The sequence below is a fragment of the Loxodonta africana genome, chromosome 8 (assembly GCF_030014295.1).
Source record: "Loxodonta africana isolate mLoxAfr1 chromosome 8, mLoxAfr1.hap2, whole genome shotgun sequence".
In the NCBI taxonomy this organism is placed as follows: domain Eukaryota; kingdom Metazoa; phylum Chordata; class Mammalia; order Proboscidea; family Elephantidae; genus Loxodonta; species Loxodonta africana.
Genome location: NC_087349.1, coordinates 52,474,998 through 52,487,670, shown reverse-complemented (window position 1 = coordinate 52,487,670; position 12,673 = coordinate 52,474,998). Strand labels below are relative to the sequence as shown.

The window sequence follows — 12,673 nt, the reverse complement described above, 5'->3', positions numbered from 1 at the left end:
TAAAATATAATAAATTTTATTGGTTGCACTAACCCTTTCTGAAATGTGTATCCAGTTGGCAGTGAATTTAGTTAACAAAGATAATATTCTATTGTTTAAACATTTATTTCAAGGAAATACAGCAAGCATTTGTTGAGTATGTTAATCACAGTACTGTGTGATATAAATTAAAATAAAAATTAAAAACCCGTATGTATTGTTCAGTAATGCTGTTCTAAATTGTAAATTTTGGCCCTTTTTTGAAAATTAGTTAGCCTGGCTTTCCTCTATTTACCCACAAAGAAATAATATAGTGCCACCTGAAATAATTAGCCCATTCACATGAGGACAATTTCCATAGAAACAAAGGAAGACAGAGAGAGTAATTTCAGTTTTGACATTAAAATTAGAGATTTTTTAGGGTTGGAAAATAAATTTAGATTGCCCCTTCCCCATTTTAAATGTTAAAACCATACAAACTTATGGCATGTGTTCGACCATATTCCTTATCTTCATTTTTCAGGCTTTGGTCTGTCTATCCTAGTTAAAAATATAGTATTTACCTGAAGACAAATTCAAGAAGCTTACAATTGAATATACGGAAAATATATATTTGAGTACAAAAAAACTCAATGCTGTTGAGTCAATTCCAACTCATATTGACTCTATAGAACCTGTAGGGTTTCCAAGGAGCACCTAGAGGATTTGAACTGCCAACCTTTTGGTTAGCAGCCGAATTCTTAACCACTACACCACATATTTGGGTAAGGGAATATAATATAAGTACATGCTGAAGAAATATTAATTGGCATATATAAAGATGATATTCAAAAAGAACAAGTAACAAAATTCCAAGTAATTTTGCTAAAGTAAGATTTCCGAGACCATCATGGGAAGAAAGAATCAACAAGATGGGTGGGTAAGCTTTTGCCAGATACTTGAAATCCAGACAAAACTATTTGGAGGATATATAACCATTAATAGAAAGATTGGCTTGCAGGGGGAAAAAATTGATAGCCTGAATGTGGTGTTTCAGAGATGGCTTAGAGTAAGGAGCCCCTGTAGAAAGTTGTTTACATTGTCCCATCATGAAATGGTATGACTCTAGACAGAAAGCAACTCTGAAAATGTAAAAGCATGAACGGATCTGATGATTATCCTAGAAAAGAATGAGCACCTCTTAGTGACAGATAAAGAGATAATAAACAGATTGATAAAAAGAATAGTGGTTATCTCATGAAAGACAAAGAATAGGCCAAGAATTATATGTGTGACAACTATTTCAAATCAATGTTTGTGATATAAATATTAAAAGTACTTGATGAAAACTCCAAAGGTGGTGTACAATCAATCCAAACTTTCTTATATTGCTGTATCTGCTGTTTGATTATAACGAGTTTCAGGAAGAATTCATCTTTGACTGAAGCCCTCTGAGTAAACCACTGCTCTGAGATTTATTATGAATATGAATATTCTTGAACTCTATATATGTGTGTGATATTTGAGAAAGTAGTTAACAATCAGAAAAAAACAAGAAAACCTACATATTGTGAGCATTTTATTTAACCATATCAAATAAAAGCACCATATGAGCAGAATATACTTTGCTCAATTCTTCCATTCAGGACCCTGGTGGCGCAGTGGTTAAGTGTTTGGCTGCTAACCAAAAGGTTCAGCACTTCGAATCCACCAGCCACTCCTTGGAAACCCTATGGGGCAGTTCTGCTCTGTCCTGTAGGGTCACTATGAGTTGGAATCTACTCAACAACAGTTTTTTTTTTTTTTTCATTCTTACATTCTTTGGAGTATAGCCATCTGATAGATAAACAGATACATACATACATAGATACACATATAAAATGTTCACCTTAAAAAACTTCTAAAGGGTTTTCTACAATACTTTATACAGATTTTAGGAAAGAAAAGAAATTAATCTCTTTGGGACTTTCCAGAGAATATAAGGCAATAAATGCTGCACAGACTGACATCTCTAATATTTCTGTCCAGTGAGGTAGAAACTAGTTTTCTGCCTGACTGCTCAAACCAAGAGCAATGACTTTCAGCAAGAAAACAAAACAAATCGGGACAAGAGGTGCATTAAGGAAAAGCTTAAAGATGTCTGATGAAATAGTGAGTGCCATTTTCACAGTATTAATTGGAGAAGATTTTTGTCTATACACTAGATTTTGAGAAATGACTTATAAGTGTACAACTTTTAAATATGTTATTTATTTCTATTCTGTGATTATTAACCCAAAACTGAACCCATTGCCATCAGGTTGATTCTGACTCATAGCAATCCTATAAGACAGAGTGCAACTGCCCCTTTGGGTTTCCAAGGAGCCGCTGGTGAATTTGAACCGCCGACATTTTGGTTAGCAGATGAGCTCTTAACCACTGTACCACTAGGGCTCCTGTGTTAATAGGGCCCTGTCATTTATTTTATTTCTTCTTCTTTTTCTTTTTTTTGGTTACAATAATTAGAGAAAAGTTACTTTTTAACAATTTCAGTTACACTCACAAATGGTAAATTCTTTCCTATGGTAGTACAGATTCAGGACTGTCTATTGGTAAAGGTGTCTACTGTTTTTCAGTAATTCAGAGATATTCTCATTGCAATGATGTTACTGACTATGAAGTGTTTTGGTTCATGGGAATGGTTACTAAACTATTCCACATTATTCTAGTTGAGAAATGTTATGGCCTTAACAGTGCACTGTTGCAGTGCCTAGTGGATTTTAAATGTTTTACAAGTATTTAAAAGTACTTTTCCATGAGTGTTAACCATTTATAATTTCGTTTTTATTTTTTATTTTCCTTGTGTGTCTTAAAGCAATGTAAATTCTTGAATCCTTACACTAAACATTTTGTATGTTTTAGCTCCATGTGGGGGTGGAAATGGGGCCTGGAGGAATAGTGGTAAATATGGGTCTATTCTGGAAAAACATTATTAATTTTATAGTGCATAGTATAAACTTCTGAACATTTCTACATTCAAATGTTATTTTCCCTCAAAACTGGAAACTGTTGATGTTAGAGGTGGGGTGGAGGTTGACCTTTTGAAGGTGTATTAGCGTTCTCATTGAAATTTCAGAGTGAAACTCTGCTTCCAGTCAGTTTACAGGGAAGGATATGTAAAGGCATATTTTCCATTTTGCAGCATACTTGCCTTACAACTTCATCACCATCTTATACCCTAGCTTCTAAAAGTTAAAGGAATATGTTGGACTATGCTTACACATTTTTAAGCACTATCTTATTTGGGGAAGTGGGGGTCTAAGATTTTCCCTCCCTTCCTAATGCTTAAGAGGCATAGCTCTGTATAGATATTTACAGTATAGAAAGAATGAATAGCCAGGAACGAAGTCGAAACAAAGTCAGAGAGCAGTATAGTGTGTGTGTGTGCATGTACTATTTTTCTTACCAAGACAAGGAAAGTACTTAAAATAATATTCAAAATAAATGCAAGCTTTAGATTAGGAAGGTTCAAGTAGGGTGAGAGAATTAGCTTTGAGTGCAGTTTCTCTTCTCCTGTTCTTTATGTTCTGCTGCTCAGTTAAAGGGAAGGGACTATGTCTTACTCATAATTATAATTCAGTATTTAGTACAGTACAAAAAAACACACGACTATTCCCGTCCTGTTGCCATCAAGTTGATTTCAACTCATAGTAACAGTATAGGACAGAGTAGAACTGCTCCATAAGTGTTTCCAAGGAGTTGCTGGTGGATTCAAACTGCCGACCTTATGGTTGGTAGCCAAGATCTTAACCACTGTGCAACCAGGGCTCCACATAAGTGTCTATTGCTTGTTAAACATGTTCTCAACTATTTTTTTTTCCACTGAGCTATTAAATAGTTTTTTGTGGTTCTAATTAACAAATTAGTTTTGTTCAGGTGGGTAAATTATTTTCAAGCTATCAGGAGTTTCTTAATTTTAAAAGTGGACCTAGCTATCTAATGGATCTCCCTTAGAGATTCTAGTATTGAATTTCTGAAACTAAATAATGTCTTCTCCTCTTAAGGTTATAGTCTGTTTTTAACTACACCATTGGCCCTTCTTTTAAACTTGGAATAACAGGCAACTTTTAACTAAGAGCTAGCATTTACACAGTTTTCCAATCAGACTGATAATTCCTCATCTTCTAACTTTTCCATAGATATTGTAGCTAGGGAAAATTTACTGTGATTTTTATGGGGTTAGGCTACAAAGATTAATTTTATACATAGAATGGATACATTCTCATAATTGTAGACACCTCTCTCCTCCCCCTTGCCCTCTGCTGTTGAGTCAGTTCCAACTCATATCCACCATATAGGACAGAGTATAGCTGCCCCATAGGATTTGCAAGGCTGTAAGTCTTTATAGAAGCAATCTGCCACATCTTTCTCCCATAGAGCAACTGGTGGTTTCGAACCGCTGACTTTTTGATTACCAGTGAATGCTTTAAGCACTCTGCCACCAGGGCCCCCGTCCCTCCTCCTAGCTCTGTAATAAAGCTATATTTTAAGAAACAATCTAGTTGAATATCTTTTGAATATTAAGTCACCTTAATTAAATAGTAATGATTAACCTATATGAGATCAATTTTAGAGCCATAAAACAAATTTATAATCAAGGCAAAATATTAGGCACATTTCTATTTCTATTAATTTACTCAGATGTTTAGTGAAGTCTAGAATGTATATTTTTCTTTCACCTAGTTCTCTTTTTCAAGGCACCATTCGAGTCCCAGTTCCCCTAAGAAGCCTACTTTTGGCCATTCAGACTAAAGCACTATGATATAACAATCTAGTGTTCTCTTCATCTGTAGAGATACTGAATAGCAATAGATCAAGGATTTCTTTCTGAAGACATTATCCAGTATGCTCTCTTATATTAGTGGTTATTTTGCCCAACAGGGACCTATGCCAATATTTTATTGACATGAGTGGGGAGGAGTGCTGCTGACATGTGGTGAATAGATACCAGAGGTGCCATTAAACATCATACAATGCACAAAACAGCCCCAGTTCAACAAAGAATTATCTGGTCCAAACTGTCAATGGGTGCTGAGGTTGAGAAACCCCACGCTGCATTGATACTGGGCCGTAAATAGCCATGGACTTCATGTGGATCTCTAACAAATTATATGACCGCTTACCATTCTTGTGGCCAAAACTATATCAATGACTGTGTCATGGGAAAGAATAAAATGCTCTGCTGAAGCCCTGCTAGATTATATCTATTGCTTCCAAATTATCTACGTTAACTGTCACATCATCCTTGAAGGAAATTAAGTTCGGCTGTCACAATTTCTCTTTCACAAAGCCACAATGATTGCTACACAGTACACTGCATTGCAAGTCATTGCCAATGATTGCACATTCGGTTTGATGGTTTACCCTGCTATTTCACATGATATTGGAGTTAATTTGACCAGTATTTAATAACCAGGGTTGCCCTTTCTATCTATAAAAGAAGAAAATGGATGAATTGAGATTTTTGATAGACATAAAGCTTTCAACTTGTCCTCCCTGGCCCCATTCTATACATTTTATTTGCTCTTCCCCTTTTCCTCTTTGCTTTGCATAGAACACTGTCTGGATGTATTTTCATCTCACAGGTATTAATATACCATTAGACTCATGTTAAACCAGATTATCCTTAGAATTTCCCTGAAATTTTACATCTCATTCTGTTTCCTCCACTTAGAAAGCATTCTCCTTTTGGAATATTATCCATTCTTCAAGACCTAGGCCTTTCACAATCCATCCTTCCTCCCTTCCCCAAGCTAAAAATAAAGACTTCTTCCTGAGGGTCGCAGTATACACTGTTTATATTTTCCTCTAACTCACTGACTGCCTTGTTTTATAGATGTTCATTATCTTTTAAGAAATTGTTCCCCCTTGAAGATTCTATGGTCTTTGTAGGTACCACAGTACTTTGCTTATTAATAAAATTTTGTGAAATTTTACTGTTCGAAAGTGAATTCACACCTTCATCACTTAAAAATAAAGGGTCTACCTTCATAAAATTCTTCCTACTTAAAGAACACACTTAAAAATACAAGATATTATCATGATAAACATGAACATCAGATATGGGTTTCTATATTAATAAAATGAAAAGTATATGAAATATATGAAAAATATATTTCTGTGTCTCTCTAGTGGTACAGTGTTCAGAAGTGTATCTCTGATGTTGACACCAAGAGCTATTGAGCATAAGACTTAGTTGTTTTCCTTTCTATATCATGCCTCTTAGCTCTGTGTGTGTGGTATCTAGAACAATGCATTTTACAATTATATATATATTTCACCATATTATATATAGTAATCAATAAATAATTTTGTTCTAGCATCTATGATTTTAAACAATAACCCCTACGTGTTTTAGCTAGCTCAGCTTTTTGAAAAAGTAGATATTCTTCTTTCTCATTCTTAGACTGAATTTAAACTAGTTTTACAATCAGATAATGCACATACATATATTTAAAATCCTTAGGATAGTGTACACATATACCCCAGCTACTGTTTTTTTATTAGTATCCCTGGCACCCCAGAACAAGGATGAATTCCTTTCTTTGCCGTATAATTTGCAGGGTATAAATGGACTTCTCTGAGAAGAATGTTGTTTAAGTAACTGGCCAGTAGAACTTATCCTGGAGGTCATTTGCCTTTTATCCCAATTACAACGTTGTTATTGCAATCTATAATTAGCTGTTCTTCTAGTCCTGCCTCAACATCTATTCAATTGTTAGGACTTTCTGTTCCTTTCCCTTTTTCTGCACTTTGCACAGCTATTTTAAAATATTTTAAGTTTTTATATATAGTACAAAAATCTTCTTAGTATAAGGGCACCAGATCTATCTAAAAGCAACTTTTATGAAGTGCTTTGTCTTCGTTACTTTGTGCTGCCTTAACAGAAATACTATAAGTGCGTGGCTTTAAAGAACAGAATTTTCTCTTCTCGTAGTTCAGAAGGCTAGAAGTCTGAATTCAGGGTGTGAATCTAGGAAGAGGTTCTTCATCTATTTCGGCTTGCAGTAGCTGCCAGAAGTTCCTGGATGGTACAGATAGTTAATGCGCTTGGCTACTAACCAGAAGTCTGACATTTCAAGTCTACCCCCAGGAACCTTAGAAGAAAGACCTGGTGATCTATTTCTGAAAAAATCAGCCATTGAAAACTCTGACGTAGACGGGGTCACCATGAGTCAGAATCAACTTGACAACAACTGGTTTAGTAGATGCTAACAATCCTTGGCACCTCGCTTTGTGTGTCTCTATGTCTATTCTGCTGTTTTTATAACTCAGAAGTGATTAGGTTTAGGACCCACCCTACAAAAGAAAAACCCCTATTTCCAAACAGGTATGGGGATTAGGATTTTAATATATACTACTTTGGAGAGACACAATCCAATCCATAATACCCTTCATCAAGAAAAACTTTATTATGCAGGCAGTCGCCGGGTTCTGAACATCCAACTTACAGACAGTTATATACAATGATTCGTAATAATCAACCCTGCACTACTTTGTGACGCTCCTGAAAACATTGTGAGGTTTGGAAGTGTTTCTTAAGTGTTTTATATGCATACAAAGGTAAAATATGTACTTTATGCTAAGACAAACATTTGACTAACACTAAATAAGAATCCTATACAGCTGTTCTGACTTACCTACAAATTTGACTTAAAGACAGACTTAGGAATGGATCCTGTTTGTAACCTGGGGACTGTACGTACACCAAGATTTTTTTCTTTATTGTTATCTTGTTATAACATGGACATGGATCCCCACTATGTCACCCCTAATCATGATAAGCTGTCTTTTATATATCTTTTGATCTTTTCTAAGTGATTGTATTGATTCGTTTTCTCTGTTTTTGGGTTCTGAACTGTATTATTTTACATTATGTTGATTGAATTGGAATTAAATGTAGTATTCTAAATTGGTGAGATATCACTTCAGATTCTCTGTTATATTTCTAACTGTTCTCTTAAGTGATACTAATCAATCCTTAAATAAAGTATACACACACACACACTTAAAATTTAAATCTATATATGTTAATGGTTCTACAGTTCAGGTTTTCTAAGTATAAAAATGCCTATTAAGTGCTTTGATCAGAGTGAGCACTTAATGAATATCTCTTTAAGTGAATTGGATGGTTATATGTATTTTAGGGAGAATAGCTAAGAAAACAGTGTGCTGTGAAGAAAAATTCATAAGTGATGAATCTTATCAAACTTAATGAAGTTCTGAGGACTGAATGCTATTGCATTCTCCTCATATTCTCCTTCATTGTTTAAAGGCTTTTGTTTTCACTCAACTAGAGAGTAACTCTGTGTTTGGCCCTCTGGGATTTCTCAGCGGGCACTCCACATATGCTAGAAAAATCTTCTTTAGATCAGAGGTTTCAAACTGTCAGTGAAGCCCAAAGTCTTGGATTCTTTGGCCTGGCATTTGGATTAGAAACAACAGTTTTAAAATATAGATTTTCTTCTTTAAGAATTACTCTTAATGCTACAAATAGTCTTTGTTGTGGCTTCTTATAGTTTTTCCACTAAGATTTCAGATACACTCTCTTTCCAAATAGTGAATTCTGGGAATTGTACCTCTTGACTCAGAACCTTTAAATATAGTCACAAGTCATTATTTTACCCTTTCATTTCTTCATTCTATAATTCAAAAAAAAAAAAAAGTATTTTACTGCTTTGTTCAAACACAATATTTTAAAATTAATTTTCTAAATTTATTTGTACACCCCCCCAAATTTCTTCTTTTTCTCTCTTTTTGCTTCATTCCATATTTAGATTATCTGTCTTGTGTGCTTTCTCTCCGCCGAGATCAGCATTTAGTTGTGCGTTAATTGGTGGGTGTTTATAACTTCTGATGAGAAAGAGTTCTTACTTTGAAATGTGTTTATATTATGCAGTACCGTAACAGCCTAGGTAATGAAATTAAGCACTCTTTTATTAAACCATTTTAAGGCCTCAATCATGAACACTTCTAATATTAATAAAAATTCTTATGCATATACCAAATATACTAAATACATGTTAAGGGTAAAGAAACAGTGAGTTTCAGCCTCTGAGGGAGCACTGTTATACTGAAAGAACTGAAAAGATATTGTAGAAATTTGTTTTCAAATAGAAAACTTGTATATCTTTGTTAGTGTTTTGGAAAAATATTAAGAATATTCTTATGAGGTCTTGTTTTTAGTTTTATTTCTACTTATTATAGTCAGTTTACACTCCAAGGTATGAGTTAAAGTGTTAATGTTTTTACAAATAAATATTTTTAAAAGATTTGGGAAATACGGATTTATCAAAAAATTATAGTTTTCTAATGTTGCAGGTAAAATGTTGCAGGTGTTATAATAATAAACATTTTCTCAAGAAAGGAAAATTTATTTTTCAGTTAATGGCATTTGTGACCAATACATGAAATTATACAAAAATTTTTATTTTAATATGTTGTAATAGCTAAAAAATATGTATGAAATCATTTTTATTTAAATATAAATTATAAAGCCTTTTTTGTCTTTTTTTTTTTTTTTTTTGCATTGATAATAACGTACTATTTTGTTTACTGAATTATAGACGAAAGGTTCTCAAACCATGACATCCTCCGGCACCCAGAAAAAAGTTAAGAGAACGCTGCCAAATCCACCTCCTGAGGAGACTTCCACGGGAACTCAGTCTACGTTCAGCACGATGGGAACCACTTCTAGAAGAAGGATCTGCAGAACCAACACAATGGCACGAGCTAAGATTCTCCAGGACATAGACAGGGAGCTTGATCTTGTGGAGAGGGAATCGGCAAAGCTTAGAAAGAAACAAGCAGAACTTGATGAGGAAGAAAAAGAAATTGATGCCAAACTACGGTACTTGGAAATGGGTATTAATAGGAGGAAAGAGGCATTGTTAAAGGAGAGAGAGAAGAGAGAGCGAGCCTACCTCCAGGGCGTAGCTGAGGATCGTGATTACATGTCTGACAGTGAAGTGAGCAGCACCAGGCCAACCCGAATAGAAAGTCAGCATGGGATAGAACGACCTAGAACTGCTCCCCAAACTGAATTCAGCCAGTTTATACCACCACAAACCCAACCTGAATCTCAACTAGTTCCTCCTACAAGTCCTTATACACAATACCAGTACTCTTCCCCTGCTCTTCCTACCCAAGCACCAACTCCATACACCCAACAGTCCCACTTTGAACAAGAAACTTTGTACCATCAGCAAGTTTCACCTTATCAGACTCAGCCAGCCTTTCAAACTGTGGCAACAATGTCCTTCACGCCTCAAGCTCAACCTACACCAACCCCACAACCTTCTTATCAGTTACCATCACAGATGATGGTGATACAACAAAAGCCACGGCAAACCACATTATATTTGGAGCCCAAAATAACTTCAAACTATGAGGTGATTCGTAACCAACCCCTGATGATAGCACCTGTCTCTACTGATAACACATATGCTGTTTCCCACCTTGGCAGTAAGTACAATAGTTTAGACTTGAGGATAGGTTTGGAGGAAAGAAGTAGCATGGCAAGCAGTCCAATATCAAGCATATCTGCTGATTCTTTCTATGCAGATATTGACCATCACACCCCACGAAATTATGTCCTAATTGATGACATTGGAGAGATAACCAAAGGAACAGCGGCGTTAAGCACTGCGTTTAGCCTTCATGAAAAGGATCTGTCAAAAACAGACCGTCTTCTGAGAACCACTGAGACACGTAGGTCACAAGAAGTGACAGATTTTCTAGCACCTTTACAGAGTTCCTCCAGATTGCACAGTTATGTGAAAGCAGAGGAAGACCCAATGGAGGATCCTTATGAGTTAAAACTTCTGAAACATCAAATTAAACAAGAATTCCGTAGAGGAGCAGAGAGCTTAGATCACCTTGCTGGCCTTTCCCATTATTACCATGCTGACACTAGCTATAGACACTTTCCAAAATCTGAAAAATACAGCATCAGTAGACTCACGCTTGAAAAACAAGCAGCAAAACAACTACCAGCAGCCATACTTTATCAAAAGCAGTCAAAGCATAAGAAATCATTAATTGACCCTAAAATGTCAAAATTTTCACCTATTCAAGAAAGTAGAGACCTTGAACCTGATTATTCAAGTTATATAACTTCTAGCACTTCATCTATTGGTGGCATTTCTTCCAGGGCAAGGCTTCTTCAAGATGACATCACTTTTGGCCTCAGAAAAAATATTACAGACCAACAAAAATTTATGGGATCATCCCTTGGTTCAGGACTGGGCACAATAGGAAGTACCATGCGGTCAGCTCTGCAGGATGAAGCAGATAAGCCATACAGTAGTGGCAGTAGGTCCAGACCTTCCTCCAGACCTTCCTCTGTCTATGGGCTTGATTTATCACTTAAAAGAGATTCTTCCAGCTCTTCCCTAAGACTAAAAGCTCAAGAGGCTGAAGCTGTAGATGTTTCCTTTAGTCATGCATCATCCTCTGGAAGAACTAAACCTACCAGTTTGCCAATTAGCCAGAGTAGAGGAAGAATACCAATTGTGGCCCAGAACTCTGAAGAAGAAAGTCCATTGAGTCCTGTTGGCCAACCAATGGGAATGGCCAGGGCTGCAGCTGGACCTCTACCACCAATATCTGCAGACACCAGGGATCAGTTTGGATCAAGTCACTCATTGCCTGAAGTTCAGCAACATATGAGAGAAGAATCACGGACTCGAGGCTATGACCGTGACATAGCATTCATCATGGATGACTTCCAACATGCCATGTCAGATAGTGAAGGTAAATTGGGCCTCAAATTAACTTGTTATTCTCGAAACTCAAACTCATTTTTTTGCATGTTTGATTTTCCTTCTCCAAAGATGTATTCTACTTTTCTTGGTGTGTCTTTTGCATGTTTACTTCGATTTTATTTCTTGTGAATGGAAATTTTGTCTTGTATATAGATTTTGTAGCATGCTTTTCTTTATTTCTTTTTAGTTTACTCTTTTATTGTTCTCTTTCTGGATTGTTTGCTTAATTTGTTTGCTGTCCACTTTTATCAAATAATTCTGTCAGTAAAATATGGTCATTCTTTAAATCCATAGTTGGGAAGTTTTTCATTTTATGTTTCTTTTATTTTTTTAATGAATTTTAAAAGTTATTGATCAGTTTCTTTTAGTTTGTGAGATTATTAAGATTTTGAACTATTAAATATTATTCTGTATTTTTTAATAGAAAATTATTTATGTAATTTTTTTGAGATTAGCAATAGTTAATTCAATGAATATTCTCTTTGAGAACTCTTGGAAAAAATCCTTGACTTTAGTGTAATGTAGAATTTTTCAATTATGCTTAAATAAAAGGTTTCTAGTTTATCTCCTTCACATTATAAATACTATAATTGTCGAGGTTGCACATTCTGCCTAACGTGCTAGAAAGCTTAGCACTAAATGTGGTTTTGAAAATAACCTTATGAGTATGTATGAAGTATTCTTTATATTTTAAATTTGAAAACTACTTTTATGAGTTCAGCAATTTGAATTGAAACTTCCTGTTGTACCCATTTAGCCTTTTCTCTGGCTTTTTTTTTTTTTTTGGTATCATCTCATTTTTTTTTTTTTTTACCTAAAATTTTCTGTTTTTCATACTGAAGAAGTGTTTTAAGACAAATACAGACTTAAGTAAAACCTTGTTTAAAGAAGTTTTTTTGGTTACTTTTTTA

The 12,673-nt window shown here is 35.1% G+C and overlaps 1 protein-coding gene across 1 annotated transcript in view; it reads left to right on the top strand.

Moving 5' to 3' along the window:
* LOC111749764 (protein piccolo-like) overlaps positions 1-12,673 on the top strand; it is a 74,328-nt gene that overhangs the window by 54,231 nt on the left and 7,424 nt on the right. Inside the window, 1 exon segment of the mRNA XM_064290402.1 lies at positions 9,564-11,751. Coding sequence (XP_064146472.1) covers positions 9,564-11,751 — 2,188 coding nt within the window.